Genomic DNA, 26954 nt, shown 5'->3' on the forward strand with positions numbered 1-26954 from the left:
TGCGAAGAGAGGTGTCACGGACGTTCACGTGGAGTTTCCGCGGGCCACAGTGTGACAGACACTGGGTGCGGAGATCCAGAGCGTGGGATCCGTGGTGAAAGTTCACGGGCTGGAAGTAGAGTTTGGACACCACGTGACGTGGTCGCGGGTGGGGGTGGCGGCGACTCAGCGAACTTTGGACGAGTTGCGGACAGAACGAGCCGGACCCCCAGGGCGCGATGGCTGACTGATGATCGCCGCTGGGACCGGCAGCTTCATTCACAAGTTACTTCCACTCACCGTCACCGCGTGTGAGTGGAACACACACTCACTCACTCACTCACTCACTCACTCACTGACTGACTGACTGAACCGCCCAGCGAGCGGTGGACACACACACGACACGGTAACACTTGACTTGTTCACCTGCTGCTGCTCAGTCCTGACTCCTGGAATGAAATACCGAGATTCACTTTCCCGTTGAGCCGAGATCGACTCTCAGCGGCGGGACCTGAACTCGAGCGGCTGTTCCTCCTCCTCCTCCTCCTTTTTCTTCTTTTTTTTTTTTTTTTTTTTGTCCTGCCTGGCAAACGACATTTGTTTGTTTGTTTGTTTGTTTGTTTGTGCACTTTCCTTTTCGCCTTGCAGACAACGCTCGGGCACTTCGCGTCGCAACACGATGGGTGAGAAAGCCGGCGCGGACGCCGGGGATGCGAGCGAGGCGGCGGGGGGAGCGCGCGGCGCGCTCCCGGCGCGGGACCCCCCGCTGCGCGGCATAGAGCTGGACGAGCTGTCCAAGGAGCGCGCGAGCGGCGTGCCCGAGACGCGCCTGTACCGGAGGAGGTGGCTCGTCGTGCTCGTGTTCAGCTCGTACTCCCTGTGCAACGCCTTCCAGTGGATCCAGTACGGCATCATCAACAACATCTTCATGAAGTTCTACGGCGTGGACTCGTTCGCCATCGACTGGATGTCCATGGTCTATATGCTCACCTACATCCCGTTCATCTTCCCCGTCACCTGGCTGCTGGACAAGAAGGGGCTGCGGGTCATCGCGCTGCTGGCCACCGCCTTGAACTGCGTGGGCACCTGGGTGAAGGTGGCCGGCGTGCGGCCGGACCTCTTCGCCGTCTCCGTGTTCGGACAGCTCACGTGCTCCTTCGCCCAGGTCTTCATCCTCGGCATGCCGTCCCGCATCGCCTCCGTGTGGTTCGGCTCCCACGAGGTCTCCACGGCCTGCTCCATCGGCGTTTTTGGCAACCAGGTAATGGGCGGGAAGCGGCGCCGACGCTCTCGAACGCCTTGCCCCCCGGAAGGTTGCTGGTTCGAGTGCCGCGCGCGCCGTGATGCCCGTGCTGGCGCGGCACGTAGGTCGCTGGACGGGTAGAATCTTCACCGACCCCCGACGAGATTGCTGGAGGCTGCGGTATACGTGGAGCAAGGCTCTATGGCCGAAGACTCGTGAATAAAACGGTCAGTTAGGCCAAAAAAAGAGGGAAGATGGATAGCGGGCAAATAGATGAGCTCAGTAACAGCGCGAGAGGGTGAGGGCTCATTATAGAGCTCGATGGCTGCAGGTGCAAATAACGCTGGGGGTCGTTCCTTTGAGCAACGCAGCTGGACCGGTCTATTGCTGAAGGTGCTCTTCGGTTTAGCCGGGGTGGCGCGCAAAGGGTTCGAGTCACGGTCTGTGATGGAAAGGAGTTCTTTTTTTAACGGTCCTTCTCTGCACAGCCGAACTCCCAGGATGCAGCCAGACTTCCTCATTAGTTTATTCAATGTGGTAGCGTCACCTGTAGCACCGCAGTACCAGTGTCCCACACACCCTGCAGGGACCCCCGGTAGAGCATCCGCACCAGTGATCCACGTTCTCTAAATGTACTGCCGTGTGGACGTTCATTTTATTTTGCTACTCAAGGCTCACGAGACATAATCTTACTTGTCTGCACCTCCGGGTGGGTTATGTTCAAAACGGACGAAATTTCATCTGCGCTTTAAACCGCCTGGTTCAAAGAACTTTGTTCAGAGAACAATTGTGTTGTATTTATTTTGTTTATTTGTTCTCGGTGCAGCTCATCTTTCCACGGAGCTATTTCCTGAAAGTAGGAGCTATACCTTAGGGTTAGTGGCCTGGGCTTTCTGCCTCTTGAAGGGGCCCTCAGGATGTGGGGTCACTCATGATTTCTCACCTGAATATACCCATTCCTCATATACAACAAATAAAATGCACTAGAACAAGTTAGGAGAACGTATACTTCTTTTCATACAACAGGGTTAGTAATTCAGTACAATGGCATTGTCACGCGTCGTGAAAAAACTTAATTTGTATTTTAATTAATTCTAAGTGACATTTCTCATCCAGGAAGCAGTTACTTTTTCTATAAGAAGTATTGGTAATTTCACCCCCTCGCAGCGGGGATTTTCTTTACGGGCTGATTTAACGGAACAAATCAACCCTGTTATGTGAGGAATGGGTGTACATGTTTTGACCCTTCCGCTGATGTGAAGTGTTTGCAGTTTGCGATGCACACGGTTTTCATATGGATTAGTTAATGCATAGTTGTGGATTATATTTAAGATAGTAGTGGAAGGAAAGTGGAATTTTGCTTCAATGTAATTTTAGAGAACCTTTTGGTGATATTATATATATATAGTAATGTACAGTCTAAGTCTTAGGCACTTAGATGTTTTACAAAAATATTTGTTTTAGATGGTTATTTAATGTATTCTGCATTAGTGTCAATGGGAAACAGTATATTTTAGATTTCCAAGCATCCCTTTTGCAAAAAAAGTTACAGTATTACACTACGGTTTTCGCATGTCGTTAAAGAAAGAAAGCAAAATAGTTAGAAACCACCTTGAGGTCTTTGTATGGCACACAGATCAACTGAACCAGAGACAGCTGTACAGAGGCAATAAAACTGGGTGAGGGACAACCATACTGAAAATGTGAGGTTTTGTCAGATATGGAAATTTAACTCTCAGATCTTACACCATGGCAAGAGTGAGTATAGCAACAGGACACAAGGTGGTCAACCTCGGGACAAGCGGTTGTTGACGATGGATGGTTTGCAGGAAGTTTATTAATAGCATTATTTTTGGAATCATTCTCACTTTACAGCTTTCCCCCCAAGTGACTAAAACTTTTGCACAGTACTGTATATTTTATTTGGTATTATAGTCACAGTTCAGTGGGGGCGCGGTGGCGCAGCGGGTTTCGCTGCATCCTGCTCTTTAGCGGATCTGGGGTTCGAATCCCGCTTGGGGTGCCTTGTGATGGACTGGCGTCCCGTCCGGGGTGTGTCCCTTCCCCCTCTAGCCTTGTGCCCTGTGTTGCCGGGTTAGGCTCTGGTTCGCCGCGACCCCGCTTGGGGCAAGTGGTTTCAGACTGTGTGTGTCACAGTTCAGTGCTTCCCATCTTAATTTTTGACGACCCAGCACAGCAGCATCAAGTAATATTATTGTTTTGACCTTAAAGCTCAGAATGCTAAACACCCGATAAAAGTTTGGCCTTGGACTGATAATTCATCCACTGAGCTTCAACGTTCTGTTTTTTGTCACACAAGTTAAGCATTTGTCACGCAAAGAAATACTGTAAGGAGTTCTTGATATGTTATTTTGACTGGATTTTTGTAGAGCAGCTTTGAATAATTACACAATTTAAAAAAAGTTCTTTCCATATTTCCATTTTTGCATCGATTAGGATTAAAGTTTACTGATTACAAAAACACCACTAGTCCTTCCAGAGCGTCAGTTTTAGCCGCAAAACCTTGCTTTCGCTATTTTAATGAAAATTTTCATCAATTCATGAAAATTTTTGCTCGCACGTATAAAGAACACTATATTGAGAGATTTTTAATGCTATTCGTTAAGAAAAAAATTCATAAATGTTTTGCATGTCAGAACATTCTAGAACATTCTGCAAAGCACTGGAACATAGCTGCCGTTGGAAATATTCTAGAAGGCACCAGAACATTATAGAAAGTACCAAAACATTCTGGAAAGCATCAGATCCTAAAAGGAACCAGAATATTTGGTGCTTGGAACCCGGTATTAAAATTCGCCAAAAGCGTTCTTATTCCAGAAACGTGAGGTATTTCTCTAAAAACCGAGATATAGTATGAAATAAAGGTATGCTTAATCTAACAAAACTGAATGGAAAATGCAAAAAAAAAAATCGACATAATAAAATTTCTGTTCCGTTATGTAATTTACGTCGGGATGTAATGATCATACCGGTCAAATTTGCATTGACTTACATATGTAGGCAGGCAATGTGCCGATGTGCCAGTAAGTTAAAGATAAGCTATGTAAATGATGGCAAAATGCGGAAGTCAAGTTCTCAACAAAAATATGAGCTTGCTGTGCTTTTTATATGCCAATAATAATGTCATGAATAACAACTTTAAAAAAATATTCTCTGATGAACAAAGCTGAAGTTATTCGTGAGAGCTTACTGTCCCTGATTTTGTTCCTTGGCTACGAAGCAAAGCATATTGCTGAAACGTTCAGAACATCAGTGAGGTTATAACCCAGCATCTATGCCCACTGACTTGAAGACATTCAGCGGAGGGTTGGTGCTGGAAAGAGGAGCCTAAACGGAGGCTGAAATGGAAGCAAATTCAGTGACTCGTGTAGCGGTGGGTCTGCAGGAGACTCGTGCCTCCATATTTAAATCACACCCTTCAAGTCTTCCCCAGCAGAGCAGTCTGTGCAGACAACAAGTTGATAAGCATGCCTTGTGGACTGATGGAGAAGATTGCCAGATGCTTGACGAAAACGAATGAAGACAGCTCGCCGAAGGTGGAGGTCCATATTTGACAAGAAAACGAGGCCACGACGCTCTTAAAGTGCAAGAAAGGCCGATCGGGGGGTTTAGAGCCTGGAGAAAAGCAGCTCAGCCCGAGACTTCGGCTCTCGATCAAGTGTTGCGTTGCTGCAAAGTAAGTTCGTCGAGGACGACAGAAAGGACAGGTGAGCGACGGAGCTGTCGATGCAGATACATTCCCTCTAACTATAATGGACACTTTGAACCAAATGTGGTCTGGGTGCTGGAGCCACAAAACTGTGGTCTCTCCCGTTGTTACAAAATACGACTGACACGGATATCATCTCTTAAAGTTCCACCTGAGGAAGCGTTCCGAATGCTGCGCGTGTCAGATCTGAGTAACAAAAGGTGTGATCGCCCGTGGACCAGGAGCCTGGCTAGGATTGGCCCAGGAGAGCCTGTTGGACCCAAGAAGGAGCGCCGTGACCAACCTGTACGGGCAACGCTGGGTTGCCCTCGTCCTGCATCACGAAGGGCGTTTTCACGTCGAAGCCCTCAAAGCAGCCGCCGGGCTCCTCCGTGAACGTTGGAGCGCGAAGGATATCCATTCCCCTCCATACGGCGCTGCTTTTCCGGTCCTCAAACGCATCCTCTCATACCTCCTGCTGACGGCATCTTGTCGGCTCTTCTCGCTGTACCACCCGTTCCTCTGCAGGTCTGACTTCATCGCGTAGGCTCATGAGTCACTGTCGAAATGCGCTTTAGAGCTAAAGCATGTGGGAAATGGGTTCACTGGTAGAAGTCATCAATTGCTCAGAATAACGATGACTGCTTTCTTTCGAACTGTTACGTTAGTTTTTAAGGAATAAGTTCGGGAAAAAAAAAACAATTTATTGGCTTTTGAAACTTTTAAAGTGTATAATAAATGAGATTTAAAATTTGACTAGTTTCATTTTTTAGGGGTTTGTAGAAGAACTACTACAGCTGCAGGGGAGACTCAAACTTGCAATCTTTGGATCCAGAGGGTTCGAAGGCATCAGCTCTAATCACTACGCAAAGGAATGATTACATTTGGATAGGATATTTCCTGCATATCTATAATTAAAGTATAATGAGACACCAGTTAAAGTTATGATTAATCTTATCGTATGTCGTAAAGACTGGATATATTACTGGAAATGAGTTAAACGAGTTCACTGACCTGCATGGCGAGCAAATAACTGGCATCATTCCACTGGAAAAGTGTGTCACCCTGAGCAACGGTTAGGTTGATCAGAGGTCTCCTGCACAGACCTGCTTAATCATCCTCTAGATTTGGGTTATATGCTTGGAAGCACTCTTGGGGCGAGATGGAACCTACCCCAGCCCCACACTCTCAAATGAAAGGGTGATGTGGTGGCACAGCAAGTCGCGCTGCTGTCTCGCGGTGCCGGGGTGGTGCGGGAGGATGTAGGTTTGATTCCCATTCAGTCTGTGTGGAGTTGGCATGTCCTCTGTTTTGTCTGTGTGGGTTTCCTCCAGGTGCTCTGGTTTCCTCCCACAGTCCAAAGACCTGCTGTTCAGGTTCACACATAGTGTGTGAGTGACAGAGAGAGAGAGTGTGTGTGTGTGTTCCACTGATGTATGGATGAGTGACCCAGTGTAAGTAGTGTATCTAGCAGTGTAAGTCACCGCGGTGAATAAGGTGTGTGGACTGATCACACTGCATGGAGTTTCTTTGAAGTCACTTTGGAGAAAAGCATCTGCTAAATAAATAAGTGTGATCTAAGCGAGCGAAATGCCCACTGCCTTACAGGCTTGTCCAATAGGGGACTGACCATTTCCCAGTTTCTGAGCTCAGGTGGGAAGGATCATGCAAACTTCTCGTTTGGAACAGCAGATGAAGAATGTATGTGTGTGACGTTAACTTTTTCCCTAATCTTCATCATATCAGCATGTACAGGAGGCTTGGGCATCCAGGTGGCCCTGGATGTCCTGAGGGTTTTTTTTTTTTTCTTCTGTTTCAGCTGTAAGAGTTGTTTAAAAATCATAGATAAAACACCATGTGTAAAATGACTACAGATTTAATTCAAAGCTTGATCACCAACAGCCGAGACCAAATTGTTCAAATCGCTATTTTTCCTCTTCGGTATTTGCCCATCGTACCAGTAATAAACATTGCGTCCCGGTTATTGTCATTCACGTTTTTTTGTCTCTCTGGCCTGCACTGCACAGCTTTGATTTTTTTACAGAGGAAGTCTAATCATTGTTCTCTCTTCCAAAGCACTGTTGTCGTGATTTCTGGCATCAAAAGCACGGTAAAGCCGTGCAAGGAAATGAGAAAATACCAGAGAGCCTAGTGCGCGCAAGGCTGCACCTCCCCCTTCACCGCAGCTCGCAGGTATCGGCGCGTCCCGTTTCTGCTCACCGGGACCGTGGCTCGAGTAGAGCCCTGTGAGACACGGTCGGACTGAGATGGGATTCCCTCGGAGAGCTGCAGGGTGCTGCCGAAGTTTTGGGAAAACCTGCCGCGCTCACATTATAGACCCACCTTCCTAACAGTCCAAAAACGCATTACTGAAGCTGCTGGGGGGCCTACAGGTTTCGAAGCACGTGTGTCAACTGGCCTCGCTCAACACGTGAGACCCAAGGTGAGGTGATGTTACTGTCCAAATGCTGCAAGGAGGTCGTATGCTACAGTTTTGGAAGAACTGTCCAGCTCGTCTCTTGAAAGTCCACCCAGCTGTCATAGCAGGGCTCCGTACGGTGAAAAAGTGCTCCGGCGCCTTATGAATACGGTGCTGCTTGAAGGTGTGTGAACCCTATAGAGCTTGTAGTTATTCTTGTATAAAAAATTAAAATTAGACTTATAACATCAAAATATTAAACCTTAAAATAAACGTATGAAACGAATAAATGATTATGATTGCCACACCTGATTCTACTTACCTACGTGGTTTTAACCAATGCAACCTGCACTACTTCCGCTTTTGACACGCATGATTTCCTCTAAATCAACATATGGAATTGGTCATTGCGCCCGTGACACGAGAAACGCCGATTCTCAGTGAACGACCGTTTTGCATTAGGTAAAACTAAGAGACGCAAGGGTTTTGCATACTTTCAAGCCTCACTGTACATAACCTTTTTATGCAGTGCCAGCAGTGGTGCTCAATTAAACCATCTATTGTACGTACTTCTTCAACCAGTCACAACCCAAAATTACGATTAATGTAATGTCACGACCGAAATAGTATAGTAATAATAATAGTTATATTTAGAATTATAATTAATAACAGCTCAGCAATCTTGGATTATCATCATTATTATTATTATTGTTTTTATAGCTGATGCTTTCCTCCTAAACCACTTACAGTACTAAGCACTTAAAGTGATTTACCTATTTACCTAGTAGGGTAGTTTCCCCTTGTGCCGTTCAGGACAGGTGCTGGGTGATCAGTGATCTTATGAACTTTTATTTCTTTACATCATAAACATGTGTGAGCCAATGATCAATATGTCCCTGTTCAGGATGTGCTCTGCCTCACATGTGCTGTATAGACTGATGTTATTAATAAGCAGTTCTTGGTAACGAATTAATGAAAAAATGTAACATTAGAAGACAAGCTAGGAAAATAATTTTCTTACAAATATAAAAATGTTACTATGCACAACAAAACCTTTTTTTGAGGTTTTTGAATTGATTTTTAGGTGACATCAGTTCAACCAGAAATGTTTTTTCCCCATAAGAAATAATGGTGATTTGACCCCTCAACAGGTCACAAATAGGAATCAACTTAATAGGGTGATTTTACTGAATGAATTTACCCCTTTACTCTATGTCCCATCATACACTGCACCATCTCACTTCATTCCTCACCTCTCTTCAGTCCACTCCCCTCTCTCTTCCATTTAAGTATGTTTGCCTGTTTATTTGCTTGCTAATTTATTTAGTTTTATACCTAATTGTTAGGTTACTTTACAAGCATACCTATATTCATACAGTATATGTTGTATGTGTGTGAATGTATGTTATACATTGTGTGCTGCTGCAGCCAAAGTGAATTTCCTTCTGCGATTAATAATTTCATTCATTCATTCATTCATTCATTCATTATGTCTGCAGCTGGTGTATTCATCAAAGGTACTGCTTTCAACTGCTCTTTAAATTTCTTGAATCATTGGTGTTGTTCTACCAGTTCTGAAACTTGCAAGTACATTTCAAAGTCCATGCTAAACAAGCAGTTGTTTTCTAATAATAATAATAATGTTTTGCAGGAGTCGGAATATTTTAATTGTTCTATATGTGAACTATCAATTCCCAAAATGGGTTGAGTATTAAACTGTTCATACAATGTTTAAGCCATTTACACCTGGAGGGCTGTAATAAGTTCAGATTTCTTTCCTTCAGTTTACTGTGATCCTAAGGAATTTACCCCAGATCAGACTCAGCAGTTATTCCATATTTATAAGCAGCTTATGAGAACAAAGGATTTTGGGTTTGGCAGACAATTACCAGTACCTCAGGTATGTTCTGATAAAAGAACGTTCCATGCTAGATGGTGTACCCAGCTGACCCCGCAGAGTGCACTGGAGAGCATGCTGGGAATTTGATTGGCATGAGACTGGTAAATCTGGCAATGCAGTTACTCTATCCCCTGCCTTGTCACCTTTTAGCTCTGTTATCATTTTGCCCCACTGAGCCTTCAGCTATTTTAGAAGAAATTCACACAGAAGGAAAAACACATGCAGACAGTCTCCTCCGGGACTCAAACTCGGAAGTTTAACGTAGACCAGCATTAGCTCCTGTACCACAGGCCATTCTCAGTGCACTGGAGTTGCTGAAATTTTGGTGGAAATGTTAGCACTGCATTCCAGAGGGAGTCTTTGTGAAATTTTACCAACAGCAAAGGGTAGGCAAAATCTTCTCTTGACAGGATTGAATATCTAAACACCTTCACATCTCGCTGATGTATGTTTGTACATAAATGTGTAATTTAATTGCACACGAGAATTCAGGCCCCATTTAAAATGGTAAGGTAACAGGCTGGTGACCTGATGTAAAACCCTTATCCAGTTGCTTTGAACTGATGAGCATGGTTCCCGTCCTGATGAAACTTCAGAGGTGACAGCATGCATTGCCTTGAATTTCTCCACAGCTGGGCATAGCCATCGGCTTCCTGGTACCACCTATTCTGGTGCCCAATGTGGACAACCTGGATGAACTAGCCCACCACATCAGCATCATGTTCTACATCACGGCTGGGGTGGCCACCATACTCTTCATCCTGGTGATCTTTGGTAAGGTCTCCGTCTTACTCACATCCTTGCCAGGGTACAGCGATGCACACTCAGGACTTGTGAACTTCTGAGGGTTCTGATGTGTTATGGAAACACAAATGACCGATCAGGGTACATCCTTGAGGGGACATCAGAGCGACACACGGCACTCAGAGCAGCATGATAGCGCAGCGGATAGTGCTGATGTCCCATAATGCCTGGATGGTTTGATCCGACATGTGTTTGCTCCCTGCTCAGTCTGTGTGAAATTTTTGTTCCCCCAGTGTTTTTGTGGGTTTCTTCTGGGTGCTCTGGTTTCCTCCCACAGATGAGAGACATTTGAAATTGACATTTAAAGCCACACCTGAACGCACAAGCAAGCCACTGTAAGACATGCAGCATGGTGGCATAGTGAGCAGGGCTGCTGTCTCACAGCGCCTGGGTGGTGCAAAAGGATGTGGGTTCGATCCCTGCTCAGTCTGTGTGGAGTTTCTCTTTATCCTCTGGGTGCTCTGGTTCTCTCCCAGAGTGCAAAAACATGCTGTTCAGGTTCCCCATAGGGTGTGAGTGACAGAGAGAGTGTGTTCTGCTGATATGACCCGTTGTAAGGAGTGTCTCTACAGATATGACCCACTGTAAGGAGTGTGTCTACAGATATGACCCATTGTAAGGAGTGTCTCTAGTAGTGTAAGTCACCACAGTGAATAAGGTGTGTGGGCTCATAACACTACATGGAGTTCATGGGTAGTTGCTTTTAAACCACTAATTTAATGCATTATTTGGAAAAAAATTTTATGAAAATTACAGTTACACTTGAGCTAGTAAAATACACACACACACACACACACACACACACACACACACACTTTCTGAACCGCTTGTCCCATACGGGGTTGTGGGGAACCGGAGCCTACCCGGTAACACAGGGCGTAAGGCCAGAGGGGGAGGGGACACACCCAGGACGGGACGCCAGTCCGTCCCAAGGCACCCCAAGCAGGACTCGAACCCCAGACCCACTGGACAGTAGGACCCGGTCCAACCCACTGCACCACTGCGCCACCACACCCCCTGCTAGTAAAATACGTTCCTTTTTATGAAATTACATTTGCATATAATAAACTGCTTGTGCTTCTGTTCAGTAAGTCAGTGAGTAAAAAATATTTAGAGATCTTTGATTAATTAAAGCAGTCAAGGTTATTAATTTTAGGGGAAAAACTGGGACAATAGAATTATTAAATATGTTTTCATTATGAAAGTTATGCGGTGATACATTTTTCCCATGATCAGTGCTAATCCTCTTTAAGTCCCCACTGCTCACCTAACGAATTCAGTCGAAACTCCAGCGAAGGCTGAAATCCGTACTTTAAGAAGGTGAAGCAGTGTGACGGTTGTGGGGAAGCAGGGGGAGCACACATTTTCCAGGCTGCTGGGAGTGAGCTCTTCTCGCTGGACTTCAGATGTATGTCCTTCCCGTCTAGCGACACTTTGCCGAAACAGACATTCGTGATAACCGTAGAAGACCGAAATTACAACTTGGGTACTGCATTGATTTTGTAAGGTCCAATGCCTGCATGAATCGCAAAGGTTTTCCATTCCCTCGTTTGTTCTGCTGTGTCTGTCTGCATTATAGTTCCTTGCCTTTCTACGCCTGCCTGCCCCCTGGTCTTCCCATGGACTCTTTCGTATTTTTTTTCTGAGGTCAGTGGGCCAGAAACACGTGCGTCTGTGCGGTAGGCTCCGTATAGGTGACCCAGCGCCTTTCATGGCAGCTGAGAAGGCAGGAGCCTAATCGCTGTAATTGACTGGGATTTGAGAACATCTCTTCCGCAGCGGTTGCGGGGAGGACGGAAGCGAATGTCCGCTGGTGACGTGGCCAGTTTATGCCTCGCCAGATCCAATGAGACCCTGGTGCTGCCGTTGAGGAGGGACTGCTCAGTTCACAGAGTCCCACAGAGCAACGGGACAGTGTGCCGCTCTGGATTTGTTGAAGGCGAGGGGCTTCTGGGAGTTTGTGACTCAAGAGCGCATCAGTTTAGCTCCTTATAGCAAACAGCTCGTTCGGACAGCCCCTTGTTTTCTCTATCCTTTTGGTTTACATGTGTAGAGCAGTGCTTGAAGGTCCCTGAAACCCTGCCTGGTGCTCTGATCTACTGTCTAATCTCAATACACAGTAGCTGTTTGAGCAAATCACGGGATGATGGTGAACCAGCATCCAAAAGGACTTGAATTGCCCACCCCTGGGGTACGTGTGTGGAAATGAAATGTTAATTTCGCTAGCCAAAGAAACTGAAACACATTGATCATCCACAGATTTGTAGAGGAACATCAGGTGTTGTCGCACACAGGGGACGGACACCAGAGGTTGGACCCAGTTGCGGGATCTTTTGTTGTGAGTATTGAAGGGCAAAGCAATACCTGTGGTCGAGGATAGGCGTGGGTCAAAGAATCAAGGTGTGTACGTCCTTTCGTGGGAGAATCCAAGGTCGTAGTCGAGGAGGCGAGAGATGGTCAGAAATGTAGGAGAACGAGAGAAGGGGACAAGGATTAGGCTTGGGAAGGGAAGGGAAGGGAAGGCAAGGAGGCAGGTTGAAGCGTAGAGGGGACGGTTGTCTCAAAGCGATTCCGTGGTTTGGGAGCAGTGGTGTGGCAACTTTTACACTCCTTCCTGCTAATTACCCTTAGGTCTTTGAGTCTGAGTGCGGTTGGGGGTGTGAACCATAAAAATATACATTTCCTTACACACACACACACTGTCTGAAACCGCTCGTCCCAAGCAGGGTTTCAACACAGGGCGCAAAGCCGAAGGGGGAGGAAACACACCCAGGATGGGATACCAGTCCATCACAAGCCCCCCCAAGCAGGACTCGAACCCTAAACTCACCACGCCACCACACCCTCCTTGTAATAGTAATAATTCACCTTAAAAACAAGTGTAGGAAAAGCCACAGACGGTACCGGAGGAGCGCGACTGAAAGCCACAAAGAAAGTAAGGCTGGAAAAAAACCTCTGGGAATCCAAGGCCAACTGGCTGTACTCCCCTCCTGGGTGTGAAAAAAAAATTGTTTTGTAAGCAGTTTCTGAAGGTTGTCAGTTGGTTGCCTGGAGAAAAGGACTTGCAGGACTCAAAATAGTAAAACAGCTGGACAGCCCAACACGGAGCCAGAGTGTCCCAAAGCAAAGTAGTGGGACCCAAGTCTAGAGATGAATGTATTTACCAAAGGGGATCTATGGTATTGTTCCACAGTTCAGAGTCCCTACATCTGAAAACATTACTGCTAATAGTTGATAGGTATTCTACAAATGAAATCAAAGCCTGCCTCCAGTTTTTGAAGGGTGTGCTTTGGATTATTCATACCAAGAACTGCCCAAAACACATAGATGTCTCTCAGGGATGATGTCTAAAATCTCACACGGCTCTGCAAAGGTAAAGCTGAAACCCTTCGAGTTGATCGTTAATGACACACAATGACCTGCATACTTTTTCAAGTTCAGAGGCAGCTTTCAGAAGTCAAATTTTATGATTTCAAGAACATGCTGGCACCCTGGACAGCATTGCGAGACGAATTTGGCTCTGCTGTCTGTGAATAAAGGGGGATTTGTTGAACACGGCAACGGCAGCCAAGTCACATCTGCCTGCTGCTCTCTCACCGTCGCAGGGAACAGTGCGAAAATGTCTCGCTATACTTTCCCGTTCGGCCGGGCCAAATAAGAGTGGAGCTTGAGTGGGTTAAACAAACAGGTTGCCAGTGATCACGCCTGCTGGTCAATCGCGTTTCTGCTTTTAATTTAGCCGGGAAAAAACTATCGTCTTTCTATTTATGGGGTATTTTCAACGGTCCTGATGTGGGGCATCCTTAATGGCAAGGGTGATCTATGTCATCCCTGTGACCATCTCAGTGACCGCTCATACTGCAGCAGGTCTGGTGCATCACGGGGAAAAAATAGGACCGACAGTATTAGCTTTTGAAGGACAATAGAGGTCCACATAAGAGGTCTGTTAGGTAATGCTCTCCCTGAACCTTTCTACACGCTCATAGATTAGTGTGCTGCCCAAAAAGAAGCCAAAGTCCAAAGACTCAATCCAAAAGAGCACAGTTTATCAAGAGTCTCTGCATACAGTTGCCTGTGTGTCATATTACAGGCAGCATTGACGTGAGACATAGCCGCAGATGGCTTGACCAACCACTTCTGGACTTGATACGCTGATGCTACTAGTAGGCTGTTGCCATTGCTTTGACTGCTGTTGCAACGTAGCATTAGCTCATCGCAACTGATTTTGGTGGCAGATGTTCGGAGGGCAAGACCATAAAACCATACACTATCATTATAAAAGCAGGATGTGTTGAGTGATGTGTAAATGTGATAGTGAAAGAAAATGAATTACCCCGGATAAGGGCCTTGTTTAAGAAATGATGTTCATCTTAGACAGTTGCCAGCAGCAACCTCCGAACCATCTGGGACTTTGAGTCATCGCAGGCTGGTGGCGATGACTAATGAGCCATTTCAGAGCTGCGTGCAAGGTCCATACAGGTGAACCATGGCCACGGAGATGATGGAGCAGAGTGTGTTGGAACTGGGCTGTCCAGCACGGACCAGGGTGCGAAGAGCATGCTGTGCTAATGTTGCTTTGTCTATCTTCTGCCCTGACGTCACAGAGCAAGGGAAGTTGGACGAGTCAGGGGTCTGACTGCCTACGAGCACAAAGAATGGCATCGCTGGAACTGTTGGGTGCAGTATTGTCTAACCTGCCCTTGTGGTGTTTGCGTTTATTCAGGGCTGATGTCAGAAAAATGAAAAGGCATAAATCCTCCTATTCCCCAGTACAGCGTTTAACTGGTACTCCACGGTACCGTCCCTCGTTCTACGGAGTTTGCTCTCATAATGAGCCTTTCGTTGAGCTTGGAAAGGAAATGGAAGTTACGCGGATGTCGGTGGAGACGGTGCAGCGGGTAGGATAGGGTACAATTATTATTTTCAACCGGTTATGAAGCTGTAAGAAGGGGATGCGGTGGCGCAGTGGGTTGGACCGGGTCCTGCTCTCTAGTGGGTCTGGGGTTCGAGTCCTGCTTGGGGTGCCTTGCGACAGACTGGTGTCCTGTCCTGGGTGTGTCCCCTCCCCCTCCAGCCTTATGCCCTGTGTTGCCGGGTTAGCGTCTGGCTCCCTGTGACCCCGAAGGGGACAAGTGGTTTGGAAATGTGTGTGTATGAAGATGTTGCCTTGAACAAACATTCACTGAGAAAAGGTGTGTGAACTGCAGAGTGGAGTATGTTTCAGCGAAACCACTGCTGGCTGTGAACTTGGGTTTGTGTTTGTCACATCATGTTATGACCGAAACAGGTCGGTTTATGGGATCAGTCCGTTAGATGCATGTGTTACGTTAGAAAAGGAGTACGGTGTACACCAGGCTTTGGCCTTGAGTAAAGTAAAGCTGCTTTCTGGCATTCTTTGGATTAAAAGGTTATATATGCAGTATATATGCATATGCTATAAATGTTGCCTTTGTTTCATTCATCTTCTCCCTCTGCTACCTGGCCCCGCCATACAGGTGCAAACTGAGCTCGGTGTCCGTCTGTGTGTGTTAGTGTTCCAGGAGAAGCCCGACATCCCACCTACCCAGGCTCAGGCGAAGGCCCGCAGCATCCCACCGGAGCAATGCTCCTACACGGCCTCCATCCTGAGGCTGCTGCACAACAGGCCCTTCATCCTCCTCATCTTCACCTATGGTGGGTTCTCTTCATCTCCATCGTCTTCACATAATGCCAGTACCAAGTACTTTTTTTGATTCTCTGAGCTACTCTTAAAAAAGCTGTATATTATCAGTATATTGTAGGTGGTATTATGAATGGAATGAATTCTGCTCGTTCTCTCCTTCATATTTTTCGTAAACTGAGAGATTAATAATAATTAATAAAGAATAATTTACATATTTGGCAAATTCCTTTGTTCAAGGCAATTTGCAGTGCTTGCTATAAATGGAAGCCAGTATCATATTAGCAGTAGTGTGTTTCTAAGATATAAAACAAGAAACAAACTTCTTAGGACCTTTTACGCGCCTATCATAGTCCGGTTTTTGTCGGCTTTATGACTGTGGAAATAAGTGACAAGGCTGCATCAGAAATGTAAAATGCCTCGTCTGTTGGTCCAAAATTACATAATTTGCAGTGGAATAAGTGTTTAAGTACGTTTGTCATCTTGGCTTGTTTTACTGGATCATGGCAGCGTTCTCTCACTTTTGTTAACCATTAGTCCTGGTCAAGGTGGTTCTGGAAGTCACTTGGTACAAGGCAAGGGGGTGCACCCTGGATGGGATGCCACTCCGTTGCACGGTGGCCACACACAAACACACACTACAGGCAATTTAGCCAATTTGCCTGATATCCATGTCTTCGGAATGTGGGAGGAAACCAGAGCACTCAGATGGCACTCACACAGACATAGGCACATTCAAACCTACACTCAAACACCCCAGGTCATAAGGTGGCACCATAAACCGTTTCTCCGCAGTGCCAATTATAGTAGCAGCGATCAGTCATGTCCTACACGGGCCACGGGAATTTATGTGTGCCAACTCTCAGCTGAAGTCCTAACTGTGATAAAAATCTCCTTGCTTTTGACAGCAATGATATGGACTAGAAAGTGTTAGAAAGCAGTCGGTTATTTGCATTTGCAAGATGCGTACAGTTTTATTTTGCAGTTGAGGTATTCCCTTTTAACCCGACTAACGCGTCAACAGGTCAGAGTCCACATTAGCCGTTTCGTGGAATCGCCCAAAAGTATCATAACTTGTTACTCTGTGGCCCTCACAATCACCTGGTGTGCTCTTTTGAGAAAATAATCTGACCTTTTCTCTTAGCAAGCATCCTGTTGTTAAGGTTTCTACGTATGACTGTGTTTGATGACTAATGCGGTCATGGAATAACACAGGTGAATGCCACATAACCTACATTACCTTTCAAAATGTAACATAAGCACCATTTATGTGACCGCTATACGGTACTGCTGCCGTATGTCAAGGGCATACTGAGCTTTGTAGCTGTGTGGGCGGCACGGTGGCACAGCGAGTAGCCCTGCTGTCTCACAGCACCTGGGTGGGGCGAGAGAAGTCAGTCTGTGTGGAGTTTGCATGTTCTCCCATTGTCTGTGTGGGTTTCCTTTGGGTGCTCTGGTTTCCTCCCACAGTCCAAAGACATGCTGTCCAGGTTCACACATAGTGTGTGTGTGTGTGTGTGTGTGTGTGTGTGTGCGCGCGTGCGTGTTCCACTGGTGTATGGATGAGTGGCCCATTGTAAGTAGTGTATCTAGCAGTGTAAGTCACCGCGGTGAATAATGTGTGTGGACTGATAACACTACATAGAGTTCATTGGAAGCTGCTTTGGAGAAAAGTGTCTGCTAAATAAAGAAATGTATTTGAGGCACTTTGCACCTAAGTGAAAAAGGGCTTGTGGATCATTGTCCTGTACAGAACCACCTGACTGGGTCCAGTAAAGTTGTTTCCCTCTGAAAAGTTGGCCTCCTTCACTTAGACAGCTGACCTCAAATTTGGCACACAGAAACTGCTTCACTGTGATGCGTGGTAAAAGCCATAACTACTTGTATGTGAAAGAAAATCTATACAGTCTGTTTTATCATTGGAACTGATCTGAAGTGGAATAGCTTTATAATTTTTGAGTCATGGCCCTTCTTTTGAATGAGGATGTCACTCCACTCTTTGTTGGTTCATTATCAGCCATCTCTAAATATTGGATGGAAATTTCATAAATGTCAACTGGGCACATTTGGCCAACTTTGCTTTCACCTTTTAAAATGATAAATGAGAAACATATATAAAGTCATATAAGCCTATGCTAGGAGAGCTGCTAGAGTAGTGGTTAGGGCTGTGGCCTTGGGCTGCAGAAGTTGTAGGTTTGATCCCCATCTCTGGCTGTAGTACCCTTGAGCAAGGTACTTACCTTGAATTGTTCCAGTAAAATTACCCAGCTGTGTAAATAGGTAAACAATTGTAACCTTAACCCTGTAAGTTACTTTGAAGAGAGGTGTCAGATAAATGTAATTTTTGTGATTCTGATTGTACTCAAGATAAAACTTGGGTTTGTCCTCAGCGAACCTCCATAAAGAAATGCTGTAGTATATGGACAGTTTTCCATTTATCAAGTTTGTTTTCTGTTAATGTCATCTCCTACATCTATTCCCTCATTTTTTTCTGGCTTTCTGTGTCCACTTAATGGAGAATATAGCCATGTAGCCATCAACAGACAGCACGGCAAGGGTTCAACCAAAACAAGCTATGGTTTATGATAAAGTCAATAGAAAATAGGGCCATGACCCCCTTATAGCCAATATGAAATAGTAAAACATGTTACGGACAGTAGAGCATGTTGAAAAGAAGCCCACCATCTTTCCATACCACGTTCACGCCCGTCTTGTATCGTGTAGCTCTTCTTGCCCTGTATTTTCTATGTAGACCAGCTGCCTCATATTCAGTCTTAACTGTTCATTTGGAGGCAGCTGGTTTTCATTAACAGAAAGCTGGAGTAGTACAGTTCCGAAAGGCTGTCCGTCTATTCGCCAGCTACTAACCCAAGAGAATCTGCACTGAAAATGCTGATGGAGACCTAGATGAAATGAAACAAACTTCTGTTTCATCACCGAAAGTATTATTACAGCATTTTTCAATTCTAGTTACGCTTTGATTTGTGTTTCATTCTCGGTCAAGTGTTTTGTTCTGGTCTTTCTGCAGCATACGCTCCCTTTCCCATTGTCTGATTGTACCCTCAAGTTCTGTGAATCATAAAAGGCTCCGTGAAAACGTGCCGGTTACCATCCCCGAATGTAGCTCTTCTCGTGTGATTGTCTCCTCCACAGGACTGAACGTGGGCTGTTTCTATGCTGTGTCCACGTTGCTGAACCAGATGATCATGGAGCACTATCCTGTGAGCTACCTCTCCGCTCTTCCGAAACCTTACCTCATGAGCATCTTTTTGCTTTCTATGCTTGGTAAAATGGTAATCGTCCTTTTCAAATCAAGCTAATGGGGATGTGTTTATCGGAAGGAATGTGCGGTAATTATAATACTCTGCTGATGCCTGTTCCCTGGTAACCCGTACACCCTTTGGTCTAGATGCCCTCCATCAATGACTCGGAGAAGGTGGTCGTAGCATGAGCTATTTATTTCTTTTACCTTCTTCAGTTGGGACATCAGAACTCCGGGGTGGGTTTACGCTTGTGCTTGAAGCCCAGGCCGATTCGGACAGCCCGTCGCCTTCATCACTCAGGAGGGTGGATGATATTTGCCTTGGAGGATATGCCATGTATGCCATGGCCCGATATGTTGCCTCACTGGACACTCTTCTGTTTTCCCCTCCAGACAATAACCTGTTCTTCCCCTGGCTCTTTCTCAATGAGAATAATGTTTCTTAAAGAGGACTCTGCTCCTTAGAATGATGTGAACAAAGTGCGGTGGCCTCCTTCCACAGCCGTGTCTTGCATCCCCAATATTTCGGTTTTTGGTTTCCTCCAATAGGGCGAGGAGGTCAACGCTGGGAGAATCGGGCTGACCATTGTCGTCGCCGGCATGTTCGGCTCACTCATATGTGGAATATGGCTGGACAAGACCAAGACGTACAAGTGAGTAAAAGCCCTCCACCCTGGTATGAAATCCCGCAAGGAGCAAGGAGTGGCCCCCATGGGAAATAATTGCATAATGAATAGACTTCTGAACTTTGCTGTGTTAGATGGGGGAGGAAATGTTTTTATGATTTCCCTGCATGCTTACATGTACTTTTAAATTTGCTAAATCTCACTTTTCTGAATTTGCTGAAAGTTCCATTTTCTCCCTCGTCGAATTTGTCGCGGCGCCCTCTATCGACAGGGTGGTTATTGCAGGACACTCGAGTGTTTGGAGAAGCTGCTGGAAACACACACACACACACACACACACACACACACACACACACACACACACACACACACACACACACACACATTTTCAGAACCGCTTGTCCCATATGGGGTCGCAGGGAACCGGAGCCTACCCGGCAACACAGGGCGTAAGGCCGGAGGGGGAGGGGACACACCCAGGACAGGACACCAGTCCGTCGCAAGGCACCCCAAGCGGGACTCGAACCCCAGACCCACTGGAGAGCAGGACCCGGTCCAACCCACTGCGCCACCACACCCCCTGCTGGAAACACGTTAAACACACACACACACACACACACACACACACACACACACACACACACACACACACACACACACACACACACACACACACACACACACACACACACATTTTCAGAACCGCTTGTCCCTTACAGGGTCACGGGGAACCGGAGCCTACCCGGTAACACAGGGCGTAAGGCCGGAGGGGGAAGGGGACACACCCAGGACGGGACGCCAGTCCACCGCAAGGCACCCCAAGCGGGACTTGAACCCCAGACCCACCGGGGAGCAGGACTGCGGTCCAACCCACTGCGCCACCGCACCCCCTGCTGGAAACACGTTAAACAAATACAAGATAATAACAAGACCGCAGATGCAGGATGAAGCAGACAATACGTTTTTTTTCCGAGTGTTGATGCGGACTGTTTTTGCAGGTGCCGTTTACAGTAACCTTTCGAATAGCGGCCGCCTGAACCGCGAATCACCCCTTTCTTCCGAAGCGGAGGAAATTCTTGCAATGGTTCACGAAAATATAATACAAAATTCTTCCACATTTAAGCTAAGTCAGTAGATTAGACACACAATAAAAAAAAAATAGTTTAATGTAACGTATATCACAGTCTCAGAGTCCACTCTAGGTGCTCATGTATCTGCTGGTTTTCATGTGAACCCGTTCCTGTTGCATAACTGGTCCAACTACAGTTAATCATCTGTTTATGCTCTTATGCTATTATACAAACTACAACCGTACTATTTATACAAACTGGATTACTCTTTTTTTTTTTTTTTTTGTAGATGCTCCAGGACAGGTTTTCCTGCTTTGTTTTCCATTATCAGCTAAGAATGAGTTTTCAGGATGCGCTCTCTGTGTGTGTCCGTCCGTCCCCATGCTTTGAGTGCGATAGCCCGAAAAGCAGTTTGGCCATCGCAGTTTAGCCTGGGTGGGGGAGCGTGTGCCACATCCGATGTGTCTCCCCACCAATCGGAGGTGACAGCCTCTATCCACTCGTCCCCTTGTTTAAAGCCCCTGGACGCAGGGTACGAAGTACTCCTGGTGTGCCGTTCTGAGCCCTGGGTTAAATGAAGCTTAGACTGGCTGATCTTTGGCCACTGAATGAGACTGTGTCTCGGTGCCGTGACATTGCTTGACATACAAAGGTGGCAGGCTGCGTACGTAATATACAAAGAATACATATAACGATAATATGTATCCATCTATAATACTATGGTATGGGGTGTGTATACGAACGGCAGCAATATGTTTATTGTGCGGCGAATGTGATCTCATTAAACAGATGGAGAAAAGTGATGGGCAACCATCCCTAACGCATTCCTGTTCAGGGAAGCACGGTAGTGGAAAAATGTTATGAAAAGGCTTACGGAAGGGTTTATGGGAAGTACAGGAATGTTGTTTTCCTCCCAGGGTTTGGGGAGGTTGAGTGACAGAGTGAGAAGGTCCCGCTTCCCGTTGCACCGTGCTGAGCCAAAATGATGTACCTTCTCTGGGTCTGCCTTGCTTCCGCGAGCCTCTCCAAGGCGGGAGAAGTGATCCTGTTGACGGCCGAGTGTCGCGCAGCCTCAGAACGCAGGTCCTTTGGCTCGCGGTCTGTCTCACCACGTTTCACCTCGTTTTCACGCCCTCTCTTTACGCACAAGCGTAGCGTGCTTCTCAAGTATGAGAGTGGAGACAGATCAGCGCTCTGTGATCATCTGGCGGCCTTCTTCTTCTCAGGCAGACCACGCTGGCTGTCTACCTCCTGTCCTTCGTGGGAATGCTGGTGTACGCCTTCACGCTCAACTTGGGCCACCTCTGGGTGGTCTTCATCACCGCGGGGGTCCTTGGGTAAGAGCCAAGAGGAACGACGAACCCAAATTCAGTTGACGGCGCAGCTCAAAACCATGTTCCGTGTTCCCGTTTTCACTTCGTTCTCTTGTACCTTGCAGCGTTTCCACATCTGATGATTCTACAACACTTGCACACCGTTTAGATACATATTAATCTTATATATGCATTATGAGATGGATAGACGTTGCACCCGTTTTTTTAAATTCAGGTTTGAAGAGCCATTATGGCTCTCATTCCTACTTGGTCTCTGCTGGTTACTGCAGGTTTTTCATGACTGGGTACCTGCCCCTCGGGTTCGAGTTTGCCGTGGAGCTCACGTACCCGGAGTCCGAGGGCACGTCTTCGGGGCTTCTGAATTGCTCCGCGCAGGTAACCTTGACACCGCAGGGATGGTGGAGTCAGAGGTGGCACACGGGCCACTTTTCTAAGCTCACGTGCAGGTTTGGGGAGAAGCAAGCGTGTCACTGTCAGGCGATTGTCCCCAGCTGACGACGGAGTCATTTATGTTTTCGCCCTTATGCTCATCGTGTTCATTTTCCCCCGGCTTTCGCCCAGGTTTTTGGGATCATATTCACCATTGCTCAGGGGAAGCTCATTGACCGCTTCGGGACTCTGGCAGGGAACATCTTCCTCTGCGTCTTCCTCTTTCTAGGGACGATTATGACAGGTGGAGTTTTTCTGCTTGAATGTAGAGCCTTTACAACTGGCTGCACGCTAAACTTGCTGTGCACGTTATGTAATGAATCTCAGTTAAGTAGGTCCCGTGTTGTCAGAAGTTAATGCACAACTTCCAAGATCAGAGTACGCCTAACTAAGCGTGTGGTGGTTTACCATGGTACCATACCGCCATCTAATGTCAGTGCAGAGTACACGGTTGAGTGAAACAATCAAGGGCTGCTCCGCACTCAAGCCTGGTCTTGGTGTTCTCCTGCCCTGCAGGATTCATTAAGTCCGACCTTCGGAGGCAGAAGGCGAACCAGCAGGCTGAGATGAACACGAGTGGATCTTGTGAGGTCAGTACCGGGCTTTTCATCCTGCTGGAATGGGGACGTGGAGAAGTTAAAGTGGTGGAGCCAGGTAACGGTTGGGGAACACGTTATCACCCAAATGATGGTTCGGTGATATCCGGTGCGTTTTCCATTGATTTTCTGCCTGTCGGTATTTAAAGAAGCCACACGTCAGGGGCGGACAGCCACCGGGTTCAATGAGTTTCACATGATATTTTCCAATGGTTTTATGTAGTTGATGCAGTTCTGCAAAGGAACTTAATTTTAAACTACCAACAATTATTTAATCTTTCGTTCAGTTTAGGGTAAGTACCTCGATCAAGAGTACTGCATCCAGAGGTGGGACTTGAACCCGTAACCTTTGGGTCCATAGGCAGCAGCTCCAACCAGTACACTGTCAGCTGCCCCTCTTGCCAAAAAAAAAAAAAATTTTAAAAATAAATAAATAAAATTCCAAGACTCTATTCCATTTACTCCAGCATAAGTTGCTGAACATTTTTTTCCCCTTCACATTACTTAGTCTCATTGCTATCTCTAGAACTGAAACACCTGATTTTTTTCTCTAGGAACAACACCCAGATTATGACACATGCTCTGTCAGTCACTTGTTATTATCTTTTCCCAGCATGCATGAGTTCAGAAGTTTGGGCACTGGCTTATCACACTCAGAGGGATATATAGCAGTGGTTGGATGTGGCCCAACTGCAAGTGCACTCCAGAATTTTGACATATTATTGCACATGAGTCATTAGCAGTTGAGTCAGTGTCAGTGGGGACTGGTGAGGTGTTTGGGTGTGGGTGGGCAGTGTTACTGCCAACGTGGGTGTGGAGTGTGTGTGCGCGTGTGTGTGTGTGTGTCTGTGGATGGGAGCTGTGGGAGTTTCAGCACATGTGCTCTGATGAAGCACCATCCACTACCTATGGCAGCATCAGCAGTAGCCAGTAATCCCATATTTACTAAAATGACCACACACACACACACACCTGGGTATGGTGACTAAATCCATAAGCACACAGCCCATCTCAGGCATCTGTGTCACCATTGTGGTTATTTCATAGTACACTGACCCAAGACACCAGCTGGCAGAGAAATGCTCTTTTGGACGTTGTGGTGTGTGTCACTGTGCCAAAGTCACAGAAATCATCTGAAGACATTTTGTGAAGTACACAAAATTCAGACATCTGGTCAGTTTTAGTAACTTTTCAAATAGCCTTCTGTGGAAAAAATTCTAATTGCGAACAATGTGTTCCTTTATTTGTACTGTTTAAAAAAAAAAAAAAGGTTATATTTAAACCGGTGTTTAGAACGGTCTGTTACAGGTCAACAAGGTTAATATATTTTGGTGCTACCAATAAATACAGGACATGTAGTGAAATACCAAAATATCACCAGCTCTCAAAGTCATTTTTATGTGTACATAAAAAACAAGTGGAAAAGGAGCTTTATTATCAAAAGGGCTCCTGGGACAGTGACCATCCCAGCCCCAGCTCTACAGTGATTTCCTGAATTCGGATCATCCAAACGTCTGGTCCTGTGCATCACCGACGCATTTGGTCCTGTGTACCATCGACACGTTAATTATACGCCTGTGCCGTTTTGATTGACAGAGGATCACGGCTCATCTGGAGGCGAACGTGTCCTCGCCAGCAACGGTCGACAATTCCTCCTCCAAGGACAAAGAGCCTTTGGGACAGTCGCAGATGGACGCGGACACCTCCCAGCCTCCAGAAACCGTGCCTGTGACAGACACATGACGGCGATTCAAACGGACCCAACGGAGGCTGACCGCTGCTCACACACCCAGCATACAGCACATGATTGCACATACAGCCACATGCTTTTCCACCACACTAATGTTACCGGCTTCTCTGACCTTTACAAGGGTGAGAAGCAAGAGGACATGCAGTATTAAGATGAGATATTCTGGGACAGCATTATTATGGAGGCGATCATCGATGACATCCGCACAGCGTGGAACTCTTGGGACCCACCTGGCAACGAGCGATCACCGTACCACCATCCCATACGGCCAACACCCACGGCAGACAGACTGAGACCACGACCTTTCAGAGTCAGGTTTTGAATTTCCTAAATACGAGTGTTGCACCAAACGTAACGAACAAACTAGAGTTTTCAAGAAATTGCTGACAATATTTGAATGGGAAGCGTCATTACTATAGTAGTTCCATCACACCCAAATGGAAAATGGCGTACGTTCATATGTCAGTTCATACGTTCATATCTCGGTGCGAAAAAATGCATGATGAGCATGTAGTTTGGACAGCCTGGGGAGAAAAATCCCAGCGGCAGATATTCACACGCAACTTCAATGTGCATATGGAGAGGGACACTAGCAACGTCGGGTGAACGGCTTAGGGATCCTTCAAGAGTTGCCTGTAAGGAAAGCGACGAAAGAAAAATCATGAGCGCAACAGAGCGAATGGGACTGGCGGTAATCAGAGGATTCCTCCAGAAAAAATTTCCAACCATTTCTTGATAATTTCATGTTCGTTGCTTTGGTTGTGACACTTGTAGTTAGCCTCATCGTTGTTTAAATTTCACATGTACAATTTTTTATCCCAAATCTTACCCAATTTATACAGGTTAAGTCTAAGAATAGAGGATGCCCTTGTATGGTGTTGTGTTTTACATTTGCTGTAGACAAAGAAGCTATATAGTATACTTTCATTAAGTAACGAGATGGTATGATAGTCTACGATGGTATGATAGAGGTGTTATTTTGTTACTTGTTAATGGGATTCAGATGAAGTCTATTTCTAGTCTAAATTGTACATTAGGTATTCCAAATGTATTTATTTGTTGCACAGGGGTAGCATTTTCTCAAATTTTACTTGACAAAAACTTTAGCGTAGACATCCGAAACGTACTTTGAGACAATGATTCTCCATTCTGAGTTTTGTTTTCTATATTAATGCGTTCTGAAACCGAGTTTTTCCAAAGCCTAGGCCTTTGCTAGTGCATCGGCATAGTACATCAGCATATTTTACCGTATCAAAATTTAAAGAGGTGCTATACAAGGATAACTTCAGAGTACAATAAAAAAAACATTTGTGACTGCAATATTTTTCTAAATGCTTACAAAATAAAACTATATAATATAATTAATTGTAGCAGAGAGGGGTTACAACTTTCAGGAGTCATTACAATTACATGACAACTGCCTCATCTTTAAGTGGTGGTACAATAATAATAATTGCTTGTCCAAGTTGCAGTAGGAATCCTGGTAATACTCAAAGTATATTCTTCTCTCATATTAACTCTTTTTACATGAATTTTGACTTGCCGGCAGATGTAATTTGTACCCCAAAAATCCATTAAAAGGCTATCAACTCACAGTACAAGAAATACAATATGAAAACAGACATTTCAGTTCAAGATATGAAACTCAGTGACTGAAGATTCTTCAGAAAATTCTTCTGTACAACTCTCTTCTCACTGTGTGCCTGCTGGAAAACATCTCTCATAAATCTTGACTGTATCAATAGATAAAACACATAGACTTCTCCTGAAAGGCAATATCATTGCGAATGACCTTGTTTGTGTGATTAGATTTACTATTTATTTATCACAATGGATACTTAATGAATTGTAGCAGAGAGGGGTTACAACTTTCAGGAGTCATTACAATAATTACATGAGAGCTGCCTCATCTTTAAGTGGTGTAGTAATAATAATAATAAGAAGAAGAAGAAGAAGATGATGAGCACAACCCTCTACTAAGCAAGCAACTAGTGGAAAAAAAATGGAATGAAATAATATACCATATTAATTTTATATAGTGCATGTTAAGCACTTTACAATAGAAATACATGGGTTACAACTCAAATAATTCACGTCACCATTTTAAAAATTACAACAATAAAAGCTGAACAGAACAACAGCATTTAGAAATTTACAAAAAAAAAAAAAAAAAA

General features: G+C 45.6%; 1 protein-coding gene across 1 annotated transcript; it reads left to right on the forward strand.

Annotated features, from left to right (window-relative positions):
- Positions 1 to 26937, forward strand: LOC108930708 (feline leukemia virus subgroup C receptor-related protein 2-like). Its single transcript, XM_018746084.2, has 11 exons — positions 1 to 290; positions 628 to 1240; positions 9883 to 10024; positions 15587 to 15727; positions 18867 to 18934; positions 19525 to 19628; positions 21898 to 22008; positions 22275 to 22380; positions 22567 to 22678; positions 22951 to 23024; positions 24627 to 26937. Exons 2-11 carry the CDS (start codon positions 659 to 661, stop codon positions 24771 to 24773), a joined length of 1587 nt encoding a protein of 528 aa, XP_018601600.2. The 5' UTR covers positions 1 to 290; positions 628 to 658; the 3' UTR covers positions 24774 to 26937.
- Positions 26938 to 26954: the final 17 nt, after the last annotated feature.

Source organism: Scleropages formosus, chromosome 15, assembly GCF_900964775.1.
Source record: "Scleropages formosus chromosome 15, fSclFor1.1, whole genome shotgun sequence".
NCBI lineage: Eukaryota > Metazoa > Chordata > Actinopteri > Osteoglossiformes > Osteoglossidae > Scleropages > Scleropages formosus.

What these genes read in the sequence shown, in the direction of transcription:
- LOC108930708 (XM_018746084.2), top strand. Translation starts at nt 659, where the DNA reads ATGGGTGAGAAAGCCGGCGCGGACGCCGGGGATGCGAGCGAGGCGGCG. An exon ending in GACAAGACCAAGACGTACAA is followed by an intron (nt 19,629 to 21,897) that starts GTGAGTAAAAGC and finishes TCTTCTTCTCAG; the next exon opens with GCAGACCACGCTGGCTGTCT. An exon ending in ACACGAGTGGATCTTGTGAG is followed by an intron (nt 23,025 to 24,626) that starts GTCAGTACCGGG and finishes TTTGATTGACAG; the next exon opens with AGGATCACGGCTCATCTGGA.